An 18,626-nucleotide genomic window follows, 5' to 3' on the forward strand; every position below is an offset into this window, starting at 1 on the left:
ATAGTCATAAAAACTTTTCTTGACATTTCAGCTATAAAAGCTGTTCAGGAATATATAGGTTTTATTTGATGCCTTAAAACAAGCTATAGGTAAATTCATTTCGTAGTAACATTAGTAAGTGTGTGTGTATACAGAATACTGAGCCAACAACCTCGGCTTTTCGACTTAAGAACTAGAAATCACTCTTTCGACTAAACTAGGACAGTTAACAGATTGCGACTGGTCTTTGTACATGGAGGTTACAGGTTACACAAGGAATAAACCGGTGGGGTAATAGGATCGCCGATCGATCCTTTGATCCCCGCCAGAATTCGAGTTTTTGGTTCGAGTTCTATTCGTCGTCGATGCGAATGGCATGGTTCACATGGCCCTCGGCACTTGTAGTCTCTCGGGGATCGGGCATCACCGTGGTCGTGGTGGTGTACTGCACCTGGGAGTCGCTCTTGAAGATCTCCTCGGAGGCGGCTGGATTATCGATGCCCTTGCCGGTGATCTTCAGCACATTGCGTCGCTGCACAAAGTCGATGATCAGGGAAATTACCCAGCCCAGGAAAACCGTGAGCAGACAGCCGATCATGCTGTACCACATATAGCTTAGCCGGAAAATGGGCCACGATCTATAATTAAAAATTTAAAATATATCCCTAATTAATTTATTTCTTGTGAAATATTTTTTAGATAAACTTACGTAAATCCTCCCTCCTCTATGATTTGCACAGGTTCTGTCAGCAGATTTCCAATGATGTTGGTGAGATTAACATGACAATCGCAGTTTTCGATGGAGGTGGGCAACGCAGGCTGTTCCACGCTGACAATCTGAGCCACCACACCCACGAAAATGACCAGGGCCAGGGATAGTAAGCCTCCGTAGAAGGCACCTTTAGTATTGGCCTGCTTGCAGGCGATTCCCAGGACGAAAAGACCCAAGGTGACACCACCAATCAGTCCGTTCAGGGTCAGGGTGGCCTGCAGGACTCCACCCAAGTGCTCCACAATGAAAACCAGGCCAAAGGAAGCAATGCCAAAACCAAGGGACATCCACTTGGCATAGGTGGCTCCCTTCTCAGGGGAGATTTTGATGTTCATTCCATTGACCAAAAGATCCTCGCAGGTCACAGCGGATAGGGAGTTCAAGGCGGAGGCTACAGTTCTGTTTTGGAAACATAAAAAAATTATTAAATATATTTCTAACACCTTTCTTGACTCCAAAAACCCACCCCAAACTGGCTGCAAAGATGCCAGCCACAAAGATTCCTGCCACGGAGTAGATATGCTCATAGGTATTAATCACATAGTAGGGCAACAACTGATCTGTGGCCGAAATCCTTCCCGCAGTCAAAGGATCACAATCCGCATAGTGGGTGAACACCATCAGACCCGTATAGAAGTTTAGAAGAAACACAGCAATCAAGCCTATAATGGCAAAGCCCAAGGCAATCTTGGCCAGCCTCAAGGACTTCAAGGACATGCACTTCTGAACGGAGGCCTGGTTGGTGCAAAAAAGCGAGGTCCAGTAGAAGAAGCCACCAATGACCACCGACCAGACGGTGTGACGGGTCGTGGGACTGGGGTCCATGCTGAAGGATTAACAAGGATTATTAAGGACCTCGGGAAATTTTCATAAAACTCACTTGAAGAACTCCAGACGATTGTGTTCAGCAGCACTCTGAAAGACCTGGATGGGATTACCACTGTAGAAACTTCCCAGACCCACGATCAGTACCAAGGATACAGCCAGGACAGCAGCCTAATCATTAAAGTATATTATATAAAATATCCTAAAATATTTATTCCAATCAAAAACCCACCTGGAATGAATCCGCTATGACCACAGCCTTCATGCCCCCCTGAGAGGAGTAGAAAACGCAGACCACATAGATCAGGACCACTGCTATTTTGGTGTCCAGACCAGTGGCCTTGGAAAGAGCAATTGCCGGGGCCAAAACAGCCACAGCCGTATAGAAGCACATCTGAAAAATAATGCCAAACTAAGCGCCATACCTCTTTTTAATAGAATCCCCGCAACTCACCTGAATAACATAGAGCACTGCACCCAGAATCCTGATTTCCTTGCCAAACCGAATGCCCAGATATTCATAGCAACTGGTGAGCTCCATTTTAAAGTAAATGGGATAGAAGATTTTCACGGCCACTGGGATAACCAGGACCATGGGTATTACGATGAGCACAAACTGAGTGCCCTGGAAGTACATCTCGGAGGGATTGCCCAGCAGTTCGATGGCCGTTATAAAACTGGTCGTGAGACTAAGGGTCACCGGGAAAATGCTCATCTCGGAGCCCAGCAGGAACTCGTTGGAGGAGCTGCCGCCCTTCTGGAAGAAGCCGTAGAAGATGCCTATGCCCAGCGAGATGATCAGCATGCCCAGCAGGATCACATAGTCGTAGCCCGAGAAGGTGGCCTTGTGACTGGGGGCACTGCACTCCTCCAGATCGTTTGCTGTCCCGAGGACCTGTTGGTTCTTAAAGGCTCTCAGCAGCAGAGTGGCCGCATTATCGAACTCCACATGCTCCTCGGAAGCACTTGGGGATTCCCCGCGCACTATCAAATACTTGTGACTGGGATCCAAGGAAGCAGATCCTGGCGATGGGGATTTTTCCGAAAGTGCCAGTGCGGTTATAGAATGTGCCAGGGCGCACAGAGTGAGCAACTTCAAAATGGTATCCTGAGTGGCGAACATCCTTGGTTCTGGAAATGCTCTTTGTCAAGGATGAGGTAGGGGAATTCGTTTTCCGGGAGAAGGTACCTTCTCCAGCCGACTTTCCACGCGGCGATATGTGTGCAAACTGAAACCAGAAAAGATCGGAAACGATTTGGACTTAGATCATTGCAAGATCAAGGTTCGCTAAGAGAAATTGCAACGAGGCGGCGCGACAAAGCCATCGGCACACCGTGGGTGTCACTTTCGGTGTCATCTTGGTGGCCCATTAATTAATTAACCGAAAGATCTGGCACTGTATCTGGATCGGAATCTCGAGGGGGGGAGGCCATTGGACCAGCGCCCCATGTTCAAGTACAGATACATTATTTCCTTATACAAACAATTCCATTTGAGCGTAATTGCTTTATGATTAATATGTTTTCTCCATTGGGCGGCCGTCAAGGCAACGCTTTTTCGGAGGTATATTTCTTTTTTTCTAAAGATCCATAGTTATTGCTCTATAAGAGTTACAAGTGGATGGACAAAGATAGGGCCCAAGCAGAAAGCTGCTTTTAACTGGTTGTTGGGCCGCTCAAACTGGTTATTTCTGGCCAAAATAAATCGCATGGATGATGTTGAAGGTTAGGAATTCGGTAAGGTATCTAGCATTATGATAGAGTTTATCTAAGAGAAGTTTTGGATTGGGTACTAACAATAAAAATGATTCAGGGACTTTGGGAAAAGGATATTTAGTCATATTAGTAATAAAAAAAACAAAGTCATCTGAATGTTTAATACCGTCTATGGTTAAAATTTTCTGTATCACTTTCGACATTCCACATTCCCACATATTGTAGATTAGCAATCCATGGTCTTACATGCATTCTTTTTAATTTTACAGTCTGTGCCTTCATTACACAAGCCTTATCTTTAAGTAACTTAAATTTATTACACATTCCTGTGTCTTTTCTTAATTGTTAAATCATAAAGCACACATTTTGCAACTGATAAACGATGGCAATCACTTCCCCTTCAATTGATCCCAAACACTCGACAATTATTTTTGATGAAACTAGAAACTATGGCGCCTCCTTCTCCCGCCCCTTCCCACTTTTCCGGCCAATCAAGCCATTAAAGAAAAGCTGCTCCTGTGCCACATGGACCAATATACACAGATATATCACTTATGGCAAGCAAATAGGGCTGCAATACAAAGTTTCAGCGAAAATGGGGAATGTGAGCGCGCCAATCGAGATTTAAGCGAATTCAACTGGTTTAGATCGGTAGCCATTGGACTGAGCCGGATTGTGCCGGTTTTGGCCAGAAATTCGCCATCGCTGGGGGAATCTTCGAAGAGCAACCGCATCCCAGTTTCCAAAGACAAGGCCGGAAACTCAGAGTAAAAAACCCAACCAAGAGAGCGGTGGTCAGCTACACAGAGGTAAAATATCATTTAAATGTCTTATCAGTGCTGTTGATTTTAAATGCTTAATTGAACTTGTTTTTAGCACTTCTATCATCATTGTTCTATAAAAAATATGATACAATATTTAAGATATAAACCACTTTTTTATACGATTTCTCTACTTAAAATTTTTTCAATTCATATATTTGTTGTGCTATTATTATTATTAGTTATAATAAGAAAGATTTTCAAAAAATTATGTAAGAGACCAGAAAGATTAGAAAACTATCCTACCTTAATATAATTAATATTTATAAAAAAATTGACATTTTAAGCTTTAAAATAAATTATATAAATAAATTTAAATAACTTAGAACTGATATTGTCAAGTTTTTTGGTATGTTATCTTGAGGGGCTGAAGGGTGAAACTCGTTTTTCTTGGTGGAGAACCCAAAGGTCGTATGAGCTTTGAGTTCTGGTTGGAGTTGGGGGCAGGCTTGTAGCTTAATTGTTGGACTTTTCCCCCAGCCCGTTTCATAAAGCCCTTCGTTCTTATTAAATGGCATCATCATCTTCGTAGCCAATTGATATGCGTGCTTGGTTTCGCCTTTTATCTTGTCTGGAGAGCACTCCACTCCCCTCCCACTTTATTATTATTAACTTAAACAAAATAAAGCGTTTGGCATGATTTGTGGGGCAGACTGTTGGCCAAAGATACGGATCGCAAAGTGGGTTCCTCAGATCAATCAGAGCTATTTTCCCTCAGCCTTGACAGCTGCTAATATTACCTAACAGCAAAAAGAGTCGAACAATTTACGATTACATTTAAATGTATTCAGAATGAGAGTTCAGATTTAACAGCCTGTTCGACAAATGCATTTGCACAAACTGTTTTTCAGTAATAACCTTCCTGCTACACTTAGTCATAAATAACTTAAGGCGATTTCTCTTAATTAAAATTTCTGTGTTAAAATATCTCGCACCTATAATTTAAACAGTCCTGGGTGTTTGCACGGGGCGGGTGTTAATCAATGGCAACTAGTGTAGGAAACGCCAAATAACTCATTTGCATTTGTATATTCACAATTAAACACTCAAGCTGCTTTCACTGGTAAACTGATTAACTTCCTCACCTTGGTTGATTATTTTCCAATTCGTTAAGTTCAAAATCCTTCGATTGTCGGTTTTATTTAGCTCTCAGATGGTATTAAACATGGAAAACCGTATCTTAGAAATGTTCTGAACTGTATTTGCAGTATTGTGCCACGATTATTTCTGTATTTCATTAACGTGTTTTTTTTATTTTATTCACAAAACAAATTAATCACTTTGAATTGTAATCCTTTGCTTGGTCCTTTTGATCCGAGTCCTTCGTGGATTTTTTCTTCACTTTGAGCACTTAATATTCTCTTGGTTTTCCAGCTCGTTTATCGCTGTTCGAACGTATTCACAATTTTCAAATGAATGAGTTTTGCAAGCGGCCGTTACGCTTTTTTATACGACATCCAAGGCGGCAAAATCTCGGGTTCCCAGCTTCGGGAACCCCACAAATCGAGATCTCTTCGGGGCTTCGAAAAGCGAAGAAAGAGCGAAAATCGAACTAAGAGCAGGCAAATTGTCGCCGGATGTGCGATCGCCGAGCTTCGTGGAGAGAGAAGCAGTCGAGTGGAGTGCTAAGATATAGGCAACTTATTTTAAACTGGGACTCAAAATAATAATTTCCTAAGGTACGTAAAATGTAAGATTCGAGAAGTCTGCGGAGATATTAAGACTATATTCAATATAACAATAATAATTGTGTGTGGATACAACTATGATGGTTTCTTTATATCTAAGATATGCTATCAAAGATATAGGGATGATCCTCAGATTCCACTTAATAATTTATAAAAATTATGTAAAATAATTTAAAATAATTATAATACTTTTGTAAAGCTATTCAAATTACTGAAATATTAGTATTCAATAAAATAAAACCACCATATCTATTATCTAATAAACATGGAGAGACATTATTATAAGTATCCATTATAAATAAAAACTTTCTTACTCAAAGATAAATTGTTTAAGGAATCAGAAATAGATGTTCTTCGGTAACTGAAGCCAATATGTCATCAAGCTTTTCATTAAATAACAGTGATAAATTACTTTTAAAATAAAGCCCGAAGACATTTATTGATTTGAAAATATAAATCAATATTTAGCGAGCACTCCCTTCAAAAAAAAAACCAAAAGACACAATATTTAATTGAAACAATCTCACGGGGTTAAGTAATCCGAGCACAATAAATTCCTGATTCGATGCAGGGAGCTAAATTTGATGAGAAATGTTTGCCAAACCATCTAAAAAAAGGTTCAAGTGAATTGCTGCCAATTAATTTCAGAATTGCAACGTTCTGATTCATATACGAAGAATCATTCCAATTCTTCAGAAGTCTCCTCGGCGAAAGTCGGAAAATATCCGGTATTTTCCAACTCCTTTGCAGATCTCTCGATCTCGATCGTTAATTAAATGGGTGACAAGTAGAGCCAAATGAAATGCTTTGTAAACAAAACACAAAAGTTTAATTGCTGGTTCTTAGCCAGTTTGGGTTTGCGTGATGTGTAAATATTTCCATTTGGCTCACCCTTTATTACTTTTTAAGTAACTCAAGCCCGAGTCACAAAGGAAAAAAGTGCGCCAATTAATAATGAAAACGATTTTATCTTTTTTTTTTGTAAAATATTGTATTCATCGCCTCGCCTCAATTGCCTGCTGGTTATGTTATGTCTTACTTGGATAACGATAACGAGTTCGATCTGGTACGATTTTGATCAGGCATGACACTCTTTCTCCCGCTAATAGAAAATTATTTGTTTACAATTCTTGTGCCCCAGTGTGGGTGTTTAATTTTAATTGAAATGTATTAGGAATGTGAATTTAAATGTGAATTGAAGTGGCGCCGGTCAGTTCAAAAAGAGTTTCAACCGCAATAAATTTACATTGGGGCCAAAGAAATGGGAAATCCACGTGTTCGGGTCTTGTGCATCCAAACATTAGGCCGGAATTTCTGGCCAGGTACTTCCCCCAAGGCGGAAAGTCTCCAAATTAACGCCCAGTTTCTAGTAAAGGTCAGTGAGTTAACTGGGCAGATATGCATTTAAGCATGAAGCGTGTTGCATTAATTAAATATGCCCGCCATGTCGTTAACTAACAGTCTCATGTAAATCTTGGCCATTCAACTACTTTAGCCGACGAAAAGCAGTTAAAAGCAGTTCGGCAAATGCGACTCAGTGTTTAGGCCCGAAACGATCCCATCCCACCCCAGACAACAAATCCAGCCAAGGCACCTGAAACTCTATTTCTCGGATGCAAGTGGACCCAAGACGTCACAAAACTGGTCGAGCCTCTCGCCCGTCAGGTTGTTCTTTCGGACTTTGGTCCGGTTGGGTCGGTCTCTTATGTGATGTTATATCAGAACGTTTTCCAAACATTTACGAGACGATCCACACACGTGCTGGCTGCGTGCTGTCGAAATGGAACGTACGCAATATCAATAAAAAGAATTTTTGGGTTCACGCGGTTCCGGCATTACACAAGATCATCGACTGGAGACGACCACCCATTCATATTTATGAAATTGAAATTGAAATAGAAGAAAGCGTAGTAGTCAATTAATGCACTAATGAGAGTGGGCGTTGACATTGCTAAAATACTAATCAATAGTAAAAGCACTGAGAAAAAAAGTATTAAAAGAAAATATATCTATATTTTAAATGGAGCTTATAATTTTAAAACTCTAGAACATTATTGCACAATCCTCAGTAAAATTACTGTAATTGAAAGATTATCTCTTGGTAAGTAAGTAGCTTCATTTTAGAACTAAAATTTTTTTCGCAAGATTTTTTTCAGTGATCGCATTACATATAAATAATTATCGTTAATTAAAAGTCTCAATTGGTGGTCTTAATCTGGGAACTGCTTAGTCATCGCACTTCCGTCATTTTGCTCTAAAATAAACAAATATAATTTATCGCCAGCGGAAAAGAAATACAATTGCACAAAAACAAAGTAAGTTCAAATTGCCCGCGTACTACGTTGGCGTTGCCCCTCTGTTTTTGCAGAGCTGCCAGAGTTCTTAAACTAGACACCCAAAAGTAATCGCTACATTCGATTACTATCATCAACTTTTGTCCATCTCTAGATTCCTATATCTTAAAAAATATTTATAATTTATAGTAAATTGCCATTTTAAACGTTTGTAGTTAAGCTTAAACCAAGATGAGTGCCGCCGCCGCCGCCTCTGGAATTCAGAGCACCGCGGGCGCCGTTCCCATGCGCAACGAGAAGGGTAAGCACTGGGCTCAATCCCCGCCAGAAATTGTTAATAAATTGTTTATGCCTTTCGCACAGGTGAATTGTCTATGCAAAAGGTGAAGGTGCAGCGGTACATATCTGGAAAGCGACCTGACTACGCCCGGGCGGACTCTAGCTCGGAGGAGAGCGACGAGGATGACTTCATTGACACCAGGAAGCGCCTGGAGCGCCACAAGGCGGAGCGACACAAAATGGAGCTCTCCCGTCGCGGAGGCAGCGCCGAGGGGGAGGAGCGGGCGGCGGGGGATGCCCAGGAGGAAGACGAGGTCGAGGTGGACGATCCCCGACTGCGACGATTGCGCCAAAGGCCCGTGGACATGGAGGACATGGAACGCGAGCGACGGGAACGCCACCGACACATCCACGAACCGGAGATCATAGAGAGCGACAGCGAGGACGAGGAGGAAGACGAGGCGCCGCAGAAAGCCATTGAGCGCGGCACCAACAAGATCACACTGGCCTCCGAGTCCGACACGGATGCCGAGCTCAGCGACGCGGAGCTGGAGAACCGGCGCACCAAACTCCGATCCCGGATGCTGCAGCAACAGCGTGAGGAGGAGGTGCTCCAGAAGGAGGATGAAAAGCAGTCGGAATCCTCGGAATCGGAGAGCTCCGAGTACGAAGAGGAGACGGAAAGCGAGGAGGACAACGAGCCGCGCCTGAAACCGCTCTTTGTCCGGAAACGGGATCGTGCCACCATCCAGGAAAAGGAGCGAGAGGCCCAGAAGCAAAAGCAGCTGGAGGCGGAGGCCAAGCGGGCGGCCAAGGAGCGCAGAAGGGCCACCTTGCGAATGGTCGAGGAGAGCGTCAAGAAGGATCTGGAGAAGACCAAGCCGGAGAGCAACGAGGCCTGCATCGAGGATGTGTGCACGGACGACGAGAACGATGAGGTGGAGTACGAGGCCTGGAAGCTGCGCGAGCTGAAGAGGATGAAGCGGGATCGCGAGGAGCGTGACAAGTGAGTCCTTTATCAATTTCTTGTAAAAACCCCCTTAATGTTTTCCACACCTTTCAGCACCGAACGCGAAAAGCTGGACATAGATCGCATGCGCAACATGACCGAGGAGGAGCGACGCCAGGAGCTGCGCCAGAACCCCAAGATGGTCACCAACAAGGCCACAAAGGGCAAGTACAAGTTCCTGCAGAAGTACTACCATCGCGGCGCCTTCTACCTGGACGAGGAGAACGATGTCCTGAAGCGCGACTTTGCCCAGGCCACGCTGGAGGATCACTTCGACAAGACAATCCTGCCCAAGGTGATGCAGGTGAAGAACTTTGGCCGCTGCGGCCGCACCAAGTACACGCATTTGGTGGACCAGGACACCACCAAGTTCGACTCGCCCTGGTACGCCGAATCCTCGAGCAACATCAAGTTCCACAACGAACGCGGCGGCGGCATGCGGCAGCAGTTTGACAAGCCCACGGGATCGAAGCGAAAGAAGATGGAGTAGTTATAGACAGTGTGATGTATTTGACAGGCCGTAGGAGTGTAACAACTAATTTTAATATGGCCGCAACTAGATGGCCCCAAAAAACATTAAACAAAATACAAAAATCTTAAATTTATAGCTTGATAGCTCTTCTGTGAATATGTGATGTACTTGATGCCCTTGTAGTTAATTAGGAGCTGCTTGGAATTATGGCTGACCAAAGTTAGCAATATCATTAGAAAATTCGAAAAACACTAAACAAAAACGAAAATATTCCCCAAATTAGGGTGTTTAAAGACTGAGCTTGTACTCGTCCAAAAGTTCCACGTTGTGTTGGACGAGCGCCTGCATAATGGCCTCGGTTTTGACGAAGTGCACCTTTTCGTGGTTGCTCAGGCGTCGCTTCGTCTTTGTGTCCTTGCTTGTGGTGACCACGTACAGGTCCATGCTGATGGCCAGCGAGGGCGGTTGGACGTGGACCTTTCCGCCGGCACTTTGAATAATAACTGTGGGAGATCACCGAGATTTACACAATGAGTTGGGTTAGGAGTACTCAGCTACACTTGCCTTTCATTTCGATGGCCTTTGGAATGATGTCTTCACCGAGCATAAAGTGTAAACCAAATAGTAAACGAGGGTGTTCCAGTACAGACAGGGGTTTGAACCTGAAGGTCTCCATGAACTTGGCATCACTAAACAGATGATCTGCCTTGATGTCGAGGCTTCTGCTCTTCTTCACGGCATATAGCCAATTGCTGGAGAGAACGGGTTTGTTGGAAGCAATCACCGCCAGGAACTTGTAGGTGCGCTCGCCCTTGTCCATGATGAGCAGATCGCATTGTAGGGGATCCTCCGTGGTCTCCACCACGTCTGGAAAATTGAAGTAATATAATTAGAAGTCGTGTCGCTTTTCAGTCTGCATTTTCTTACGCTTCAGGGATTTTAAGACTGAATCCAACGCCTGACGATTGCACATGGTGAAAGCTACTTTAATTTTTCCAGTGGCTTTGGCTTTCCTCACATATTGATTGAAGGCTAACCGAAAAGAATATATGTTAAATTAAAAATAATTAACATTTTTAGGAGTGCAAATTTACCTTTGAGGGGATCGGGATCCGGCTGACTAAATCGAGTAGTGGCTGCAATGTTAGTGTTGGTTAAATAAATAGAATTATATTGCTTAGGCAAATAAAATTCGAACTCACTGGCTCCTGATCTGTTCTTTACACCTTCTCCTTCGGCAGTAATTGTTCCCTTCTTGGTATTGACAGAGCTGGAGGGTGGCTCCTCACGGGAAGCTATCTTGACAGGCTCTTTGGCAGTAACAGAGGTAGTTGGTAACTCATCGACGGTGGTGGAACGCGACTTGACACCCCGAGTTGGTCTTGCTGCTCGGCTAGCTGCGGCCACATTAGATGCCTTGGCAGCGGAGGAGCTAGATGAAGGCTCTTCAATAGACGGAGTTGCAGAGCGCGAGTTGGCAGCACGAGTTACTCTGATGTTGTTCCCGGAGTTTGAAGAAGTGTCTGCCTGGTCAACGATTGTCCTGGATATACGAACAACAGCACGTTTAACTGATATATTAGCTGGTTTTTCTTCTTTAGGCGTGTCAGCCTCTTCGACAATAGTTTTACGCCTGGTTCTTGGTAGGGGTTTGTCCTCGGATGCATCCGCCTTACTTGTCTCTATTGACTTGGGCTTCTTTGCTTTTATCAATTTGACAGGGTTTTCTACTTTAGATGTTTCAGTATCATCTTCACTAGCTTTGCGCCTGCCTCTGGCCATTGGCTTAGGAATATCCTTGGGTATGTCCTTTACATCTATTTCCTTATCTCCTCCAGTTGTCCCAGCATCTTCCTCACTGGTTTGACGTCTGGTTCTGATCGTTGACTTAGGCATATCCTTGGGTGTGTCTGCCTTTTTGACCTTCCTTCCACTTGCTGTCTTCACAGGCACCTCAGCATCTTTAATGGTAGCTTGGCGTTTGGTTTTAACCTCCGCAACCTTGGATTTTGTTTGCTTTTCTGTACCAGCATCTTCATCACTGGTTTTTCGCCTGCTTCTTGTCGTTGGCTTGGGAATGTCCTTGGGTGAGTCAGTTTTACTTTTCTCCGCAGTCTTGGCTTTTCTATCGCGCTTCTTTTTGGAAGGTGGCTCCTCCTTTGATTTATCCTCCAACTCAGTGATTACCTTACTCTTTTCTAATGAGTTTCCTGGAGTATCAGAGCGGCTATTAATTCGATTTCTACGGTTTTGCCATTGATTTGCCACTACTTTGAAAGGAGCTTCTCCTTCATCATCCTTGGTTTTCTCTTCTGCAATCGAACCTATTTCATGTTCTGGGCAAACTGATTTGTTAAGAGCTGAAAATTTAAATATTAGTAGCAATTTCTTAGATTCTCTGCAAGAAACTTACGTTCCGAGTTTTTGTCCGCTGAATTTGCTCGTCGTTTTCTCACATTAATTTCCAATCTCTGAGATCCCTCTGATATTCGTCGATTCTTTCGGCTTGCTGTAAAGTAAATGATTTTAAAATACCCCGAAATTCCTGAAATTTTGTACACATACGCGTAGCTGGAGGAGATTCTGATTTGGCCACACGTTTACGACTGCCATCGCCGGTTGCGTCAGTACGCCAACGACTTTTGTTGCTCAGGTCACTGAAAACCCCTTCGATCTGGCAAATCTGCAAGGTATATCCTCTTTATAGCAAATTGGTTTCAGAGATAAAATTTCAAGTTACCTTTTGGTAGTGATTCTTGTCCTTGATCACGCACGGCCTAAAGAACTTTATCGTCTCTTCGTTGGGATTTACAGGCGACGTTACCACCGTTCCTGAAACCATTTCATTGAGCACAGCATCTATCTCATCAGAAGAATCCTCAACGGTTTTTGGACCTGGAAAAGGTTGTGGTTGTCAAATAACAGTGTCACAAATAACTTGACTTATTGGATCCCGAATTGAGAGTGGGATACTTATGGATAAAAATAGTAGCCTATTTTCGTGTTTTCCTACGGTTTTAAGAATAGAAACCCAAAGCTGCACTTCTATATTCCATAACTCGAGTTATTGGATCCCGATTTAGACGTGGGATACCTCTATTAGTTTATGGTTGAATTTTCTAATATTCTACACTAAAATTTATGTATAAAACGAGGGTCCAAATTTTGACCCCTTTTCATGTCTGATTTTTCCGTAAATTCAATGGCTTCCAGAATGGGAACCCAAAACAGCACTTCTAGACTTCATAACTCGAGTTATTCAGCCCGATTTAGACGTGGAATACCTCTATGAGTTTGTTGTTGAATTTTCAAATATTCTACAATATAATTTACGTTTAAAACGAGGGGCAAAATTTTGACCATTTTCATGTCTGATTTTTTCGTATTTCCAATTGCTTTCAGAATGGGACCCCAAAACTGCACTTCTAGTCTTCATAAATTGAGTTTTTGGAGTCTGATTTAGACTTGGGATACCTCTATGAGTTTGTGGTTAAATTCTCTAGTATTATACATAAAAATGTATCTTTAAAACGAGTTTCAAAATTTTAACCCATTTTCATATTCGATTTTTCCGAATTTCCAATAGCTTCAAGATGGGATATCTAAAACTGCAGTTCTAGATTCCATAACCGTAGTTACGGGATCCCGATTTTCAAGTGGGTCCCCTATGAGTTTGTGGTCAAATTCCCTTGTATTCCCCATTCAAATTTATATATTGCATTACCTCGTTTAGAGGTATTTTTGTTCAATGTTCCATAGGATCATTTTTCAACATACGCACCTGAACCCTTTTGGGCACTGACGTCGTGTGGAATGTTTTCCTTGTTGCTTAGACTCGTGGAATGCTGGTTAACCACATGAAAAGGTTGTGTGTCTATAAAGTCCTGGCACCGAGAGCTGTTGATCTTGGCTGGAAAGGCTTGAGTGGCTATAAAGTCTTGGTTGGAAGTCTCATTGTCTTTTGTTGGCTCTGTAGAATCACTTGGCAGTAGACGATCCAAGTTGAACACCTGAGTTTCTATGAAATCCTGGTTGGAATTCTCATAAGCTTTCGACGGTTTATCAGAATCATTTGTTTTCGGTCGCAGAAAGTTAAACGCCTGAGTGGCTATGAAATCTTGATTGGTTTCATTTTCTTTTAGTGTCCCTGAAGCTTCGTTTGGTTGCGGGCGTGCCAAGTTAAACGCCTGAGTGGCCACGAAATCTTGATTCGGCAACTCATCGTCTTCGCCGTCACTTTCAAACAATTTATTTCCAGGAAATCGTTGAGTGACTATCATATCCTGATTGCTCTCCTGACTCCTCTCTGCGTTCTCTTTGTCGGGAGTGGCAGTAGGAGTCTCAATGGTGGCCACAACCAGCTGTTTAACTCCGCCAAACTGCGGTGTGGTGGCATTTCCCCTATCCGCCGGACGAACGAACGGATCAGGACTACAGGAGTCGGCTCGCCCGTCCCTGCCCAAGATCAAATCGAAGAGATCAGGGGTGCAGATGTTACGATCTACGGAGGGAGCGGTCAATTCAGGCGTAATGCAGGCATCCCCTGGCGGGAGCACTGCGTCCGCTTTGGTGCTACTCAGGGCACAGCACTTGGAATTGCTGGCTGACCAATTCAAGGCACTCATTTCAAAGTCGGTGGTGTCCAGTTGATCTGGAAAGGGTTATATTTGAAGGTATAATATTGAAAGTCATAGGTTCCACAAGGCATGCACTCACCCCGCTTATTTTCCTTCTTCTCAAGAGATTCCATTGGTTTTGTGGGCGGCGGCAGGGGAAGAAGAGCATCGCAAAGGACCTGCGAGGAATCAAAGTCATCGATGGCATCCTCATTGTAGTCCTGGGTGCACATGCGTATCATGCTGCCCTGGGAGGACTCCCCATCGCTGCCTACAGTAAAGTTATGTGGATTCAGCACTGGTTTGATGGGATGTGCAGGTGGAAGTTCCGCCAGAAAATCCTGCGTTTCAGGTATCATAAAGTCATCGCCCAGCGACACTTTTCCACTGGTTCGTGGTCTATCCAGGACAACAGCTTGGGTCTCGGGTATAAAGAAGCTATCCGCCGTGGTATTAACCGTCGTGTTGGCGGATGGAGGCTGTGTCTCCGGGATGTCCAAGCTGTCCAGTGTCGAGTCGATGGACCTGTTCTTCAGGCACTCCCCGAATCCGCTGCTGTCGTGGGCCTAAAAAAGAGGATTTGCTTTTCAAATCCAATCTAAGGAGATTTCTGCAATGCCCACCTCATCGTTGTCCTCCTTGATTTTCAGCCTGGCCTGCACATTTCCAAATCGCAGCTTCACCTGGCCGGCTAAGGCGTCCTCCTTGCCGATGTCCACGAGGGTCTTCTCCTGTTCGTTAACGAACATCCTGCCCACCAGGGCCGCCAGGCGCACCACTCCCCGGCGCAGGATGCAGGCGGTGGCGTGGGCCAACTCCATGGACTACGCATAACAATTATTATAGTTACTTAACCTCTGGAAAGAAGGAAAAGATCTCACCTCATCGGCGACGCTGATTTCCAGGCCTTTCTTCCTTCCAATACGGTATATTGTATCGGGTTTCAAGAGGATCGCCGGTAAGCCGTCAAAGACCAAGCTTACATCTGCCATCCTGGAGAGCGCGCCAAGCGTAAATGCGGTGGAAGGGGGATCAGGGGTGAGTCCTTATGATGAATTGAACACCACAGACAAAAACAAAACAATACAAATTTTAGTAGTCCTTTAGGGCAGTGTTGCCAGATGAAAAATTTACTTTCCCCCTAAAAAATCCAGTTTTCAAAAATCGGTTAATTTCAAACATGTAAGAGAAGCAGTGTTGCTAACTTAGCTATTTTCTCACTACATCTATTTATTATCTAGATATCAATTGACAAATTCGGGATAAATTGTAAAATAGCGGCTTAAGGAAGTTTTGGATCGAGTGGTTTATTTGTTAATAACAAAGGGGTTAAACCTTACAAGTATCACTGGAAATCGAAGGTATAAAATGAATTTTGGACAGGTAAAATACCATATGATGAAAACTAAGCAAATGGTTTTACCAACCATTTTTTATATTTCATATTAATTATGCTTAATTGACCATGGTAGAGGTAAGAGACAATACAAATGAAGCCAATGCGTCATAAAGTTACGAGATGATTTCAATAAGCCATTTTCTTTGTAGACAGCCACATTTTTCAATTTTCCGCGGTTTTTCCAATTGAGCTAGATCAAAAGGGAAACCAGCTAAATTGACAACACTGCCTGGTGCAATGTTTACGCGTCGTGTCATTACTATAGCAACAACCAATTTTTGTTTTCCATCTGTTTGCGGGTTTTCCAGGAATATGGTTTAAATTTAAGGTGGATTTCCGACCATGAGTGAGGAATGAGTGATACCGACACCGACGACACCGATCTATTGCTGCTCATACCACCGGATTTCGACTTTTGTGCGGAGGCCAAAATGAGCGCAGGCGCAGCGGCCGCAGATGCACTGGCCATGCCCCCGCCGCCCGCGCCCACAAGTGCGGCGTACCAGTTCCTGCATCCCAGCAAGAAGTCGGAGCTGAACCACATAAATGCCCGGCTCCAGAACATCGGACTGGATGCGGAGGAGCCGCCGTCGGACATATCCACCATATCCACGAACACGGTGAGGAACAAAGGAGCAGGATGGCCAAGCAGAGAGCTACATGGCATGGTGCACTCCACGCCGAAGAGTGGCTCTTCAATGGAGCCCCTGCGCCAGCGACCTCTGGAGGACAACATCCTCCTCGAGATCGATCACTACCTGGACGAAAACAATGCGCATCGCTGGCGACAGCGACAGGATCACCACCTGCATCACCACAGCGATGATCATCTCCGGAACGAGCGGCTGACGCAGGAGGGTCATGCGGCGACCACATCTCTGCCCAGCATGAGGCTGGCCTCCTCCTCCTCCGGCGCTCCTTCAGTGGAGCCAGCCAGAGGTGCCCGAAATAGCCTTAATGAGAACAAGCTCATCAGCCTTAGCGACCTCTGGGGCAAGAGCAGCATGGCTAGAACTGTCTTGGACAACAACTCCCCCAACCGACTCCTTTGCAGTCCTTCCCTAAAGGAGGAACAACTCAGAAGGCAGCATCTGGAAAAAACAGTCCACACCCTGCAATCCCAATTACTGGAGTACCAGCAGCGCATCTCAGTGGCCATCGAGGTGGATCGCTCCAAGGATGCCGCAATCAGTGAGGCAGAGCAAACGGCCCAGAGTCTCAACTACGAGGTTCAGCAACTGCGGGACGCTCTCCACAGGTTGGAGGCGGACAGGGGCGAATCTCAGGGCAAGATTGAAGCACTGCAGCATGAGTTGTCGCAGGCTGTCAACTTGGCCACCAAGTTCCAGGAGAAGAATGATAAACTGGAAGCGGAGCTGGACCACCGCAGGCAAGATGCCAAAGATTGGGACGAAAGGCTGGAGCAGATGGAAATGCAGCTAACCAGCAGCAAGAGAGCGGAGGAGCTGTCCCACGCCGAGCTCAACAAGCTGAGGGATAAGTTTGCCAAGGTAGACTACCAGCAAGAGAAGGTAAATTGACAACGAGAAAGCAGTTGCTGACCATTTCTAAAGCCCTTTTTTTTCAGCTAAAAGCCCGCATAGAGGAACTGGAAAAGGACAAAAGCACGCTTACCCACCAAAAGGAAATGCTGCAGGATTATCATCAAAAGCAGAAAGCTAGGGCGGATTCCTTGGAGGCCCAGCGCAAATCCCTTCAAGAAACGCTGGCTAATCTCACCGAAACTGAGGTTGTTCTTGAAACCCCCTTAAAGTAAGCCCAACCATAAATTAATGTCGTTACTTTGCAGACCAATCTCAAGAAAAAGCTAGAAGTACAGCAGAAATCCCTCAAGCAGTACTACCAACAGCAAATGGAAAACGTGGTGGCCAAAAAGATGCAGGAGTTCCAGGACCAGCTAGACAAAAACGAGGAGCATCTGAAGAGCGAAGCTCGCGAGCGGGAAAGACTGATTGCCGAGCGGGCTGTAAAGCAGCTCGAAATGATCAACGAAAAGAACAACCAGGAGCTGAATCTTATCCAGGAGAAGCACAACGAAGAGGTGGAGCTGTACCGTCTGCAGCTGGCGAATGCATCCAAAAAGATTGATGAAATGGACCTCAAGCTCAGCTGTTACAAGACCAAGCGGTAAGATATGATAAGTTATCAGGTGTTCCAATATTTAACAGAGAAATATACAATTCCAGTGCCGATATTGCGGAGAAGCTGCACGGAGTGATGGAGGCCCAGTGGCAGCAGGCACTTGCCATCCTCACCACTCCCAATCAGAACTCGCTGATGCAGGCCAGCGACACTGAGGGGGAATCTCCGGAGCTGAACAATGCCCGCATGTATCCAGAGACACCCAAGACCAGCAAATCGCAGCGCAGCAACAGCACGGAGAAAAACAATCTGGATGTGGTGGGCAAGCGGGATCCGCCCTCGCCGATGGACAAGCTGCAGGCCTACATTGAGCTGCTCCTCAGCAAGTCGCCCAGTGATTTCGACAAACTGGATGAGATCCTGGCCATGACGACCAAACAGGGCAGCAAGCAAAGCAAACCAAAAAGCGCAAGTGGCGGAAGCAAGCCTCCGCCCTGGAAGTGCTGACAGCAGGAGAAGCTCTCGATAAGTAATATTATATTTAGTAATACCCATAGTTTGATGAGCATTAATCCCCATCCCCTATTAAGTAGCCACTACGATGTACATTGTAGTTTTATATTCTTACTTAGGAACTCAATACGTAAATAGTT

At 44.5% G+C, this 18,626-nt stretch overlaps 4 protein-coding genes across 5 annotated transcripts; 2 read left to right on the forward strand and 2 right to left on the reverse strand.

Annotated features, from left to right (window-relative positions):
- Positions 1–43: 43 nt before the first annotated feature.
- On the reverse strand, positions 44–5,513 carry LOC119554341 (sodium-coupled monocarboxylate transporter 1). Its single transcript, XM_037865207.1, has 7 exons — positions 5,199–5,513; positions 2,031–2,805; positions 1,809–1,970; positions 1,632–1,747; positions 1,218–1,577; positions 689–1,150; positions 44–617 (listed from the first exon to the last, which is right to left on the reverse strand). Exons 2-7 carry the CDS (start codon positions 2,697–2,699, stop codon positions 332–334), a joined length of 2,055 nt encoding a protein of 684 aa, XP_037721135.1. The 5' UTR covers positions 2,700–2,805; positions 5,199–5,513; the 3' UTR covers positions 44–331.
- A 2,715-nt stretch (positions 5,514–8,228) lies between these two features.
- Positions 8,229–9,988, forward strand: LOC119553295 (microfibrillar-associated protein 1). The gene is made up of 3 exons (XM_037863612.1): positions 8,229–8,396; positions 8,459–9,380; positions 9,438–9,988. The coding sequence occupies exons 1-3, from the start codon at positions 8,327–8,329 to the stop codon at positions 9,871–9,873; spliced, it is 1,428 nt and encodes a 475-aa protein (XP_037719540.1). The 5' UTR covers positions 8,229–8,326; the 3' UTR covers positions 9,874–9,988.
- Positions 9,871–15,595, reverse strand: LOC119553294. Of its 2 annotated transcripts, none has more exons than XM_037863609.1 (12): positions 15,353–15,595; positions 15,095–15,295; positions 14,572–15,037; positions 13,637–14,506; positions 12,596–12,750; positions 12,421–12,538; positions 12,269–12,364; positions 11,058–12,215; positions 10,950–10,991; positions 10,783–10,887; positions 10,420–10,722; positions 9,871–10,358 (listed from the first exon to the last, which is right to left on the reverse strand). In XM_037863609.1, the coding sequence occupies exons 1-12, from the start codon at positions 15,461–15,463 to the stop codon at positions 10,144–10,146; spliced, it is 3,840 nt and encodes a 1,279-aa protein (XP_037719537.1). In that variant the 5' UTR covers positions 15,464–15,595; the 3' UTR covers positions 9,871–10,143. The 2 variants fall into 2 exon arrangements, with proteins under 2 accessions (XP_037719537.1, XP_037719538.1); XM_037863610.1 differs by having other exon boundaries at positions 10,144–10,358; positions 11,058–12,191.
- A 628-nt stretch (positions 15,596–16,223) lies between these two features.
- Positions 16,224–18,625, forward strand: LOC119553944 (centrobin). The gene is made up of 4 exons (XM_037864637.1): positions 16,224–17,402; positions 17,459–17,620; positions 17,681–18,018; positions 18,078–18,625. Exons 1-4 carry the CDS (start codon positions 16,224–16,226, stop codon positions 18,478–18,480), a joined length of 2,082 nt encoding a protein of 693 aa, XP_037720565.1. The 3' UTR covers positions 18,481–18,625.
- Position 18,626: the final 1 nt, after the last annotated feature.

The sequence above is a fragment of the Drosophila subpulchrella genome, chromosome 3L, assembly GCF_014743375.2.
Source record: "Drosophila subpulchrella strain 33 F10 #4 breed RU33 chromosome 3L, RU_Dsub_v1.1 Primary Assembly, whole genome shotgun sequence".
In the NCBI taxonomy this organism is placed as follows: Eukaryota; Metazoa; Arthropoda; class Insecta; order Diptera; family Drosophilidae; genus Drosophila; species Drosophila subpulchrella.

Bases quoted from the DNA above. Each gene is read 5' to 3' on its own strand.
- LOC119554341 (XM_037865207.1), bottom strand. From the start codon at position 2,699: ATGTTCGCCACTCAGGATACCATTTTGAAGTTGCTCACTCTGTGCGCC. The intron at 1,151-1,217 runs GTGGGTTTTTGG...TTTCCAAAACAG, and splicing joins ATCTTTGCAGCCAGTTTGGG to AACTGTAGCCTCCGCCTTGA. The intron at 618-688 runs GTAAGTTTATCT...TTTTAATTATAG, and splicing joins ATAGAGGAGGGAGGATTTAC to ATCGTGGCCCATTTTCCGGC.
- LOC119553295 (XM_037863612.1), top strand. From the start codon at position 8,327: ATGAGTGCCGCCGCCGCCGCCTCTGGAATTCAGAGCACCGCGGGCGCC. The intron at 8,397-8,458 runs GTAAGCACTGGG...CCTTTCGCACAG, and splicing joins TCCCATGCGCAACGAGAAGG to GTGAATTGTCTATGCAAAAG. The intron at 9,381-9,437 runs GTGAGTCCTTTA...CACACCTTTCAG, and splicing joins GATCGCGAGGAGCGTGACAA to CACCGAACGCGAAAAGCTGG.
- LOC119553294 (XM_037863609.1), bottom strand. From the start codon at position 15,463: ATGGCAGATGTAAGCTTGGTCTTTGACGGCTTACCGGCGATCCTCTTG. The intron at 12,365-12,420 runs GTATGTGTACAA...TTTACTTTACAG, and splicing joins AGAATCTCCTCCAGCTACGC to CAAGCCGAAAGAATCGACGA. The intron at 10,992-11,057 runs GTGAGTTCGAAT...CTAACATTGCAG, and splicing joins AAAGAACAGATCAGGAGCCA to CCACTACTCGATTTAGTCAG.
- LOC119553944 (XM_037864637.1), top strand. From the start codon at position 16,224: ATGAGTGATACCGACACCGACGACACCGATCTATTGCTGCTCATACCA. The intron at 17,403-17,458 runs GTAAATTGACAA...CTTTTTTTTCAG, and splicing joins TAGACTACCAGCAAGAGAAG to CTAAAAGCCCGCATAGAGGA. The intron at 17,621-17,680 runs GTTGTTCTTGAA...GTTACTTTGCAG, and splicing joins CTAATCTCACCGAAACTGAG to ACCAATCTCAAGAAAAAGCT.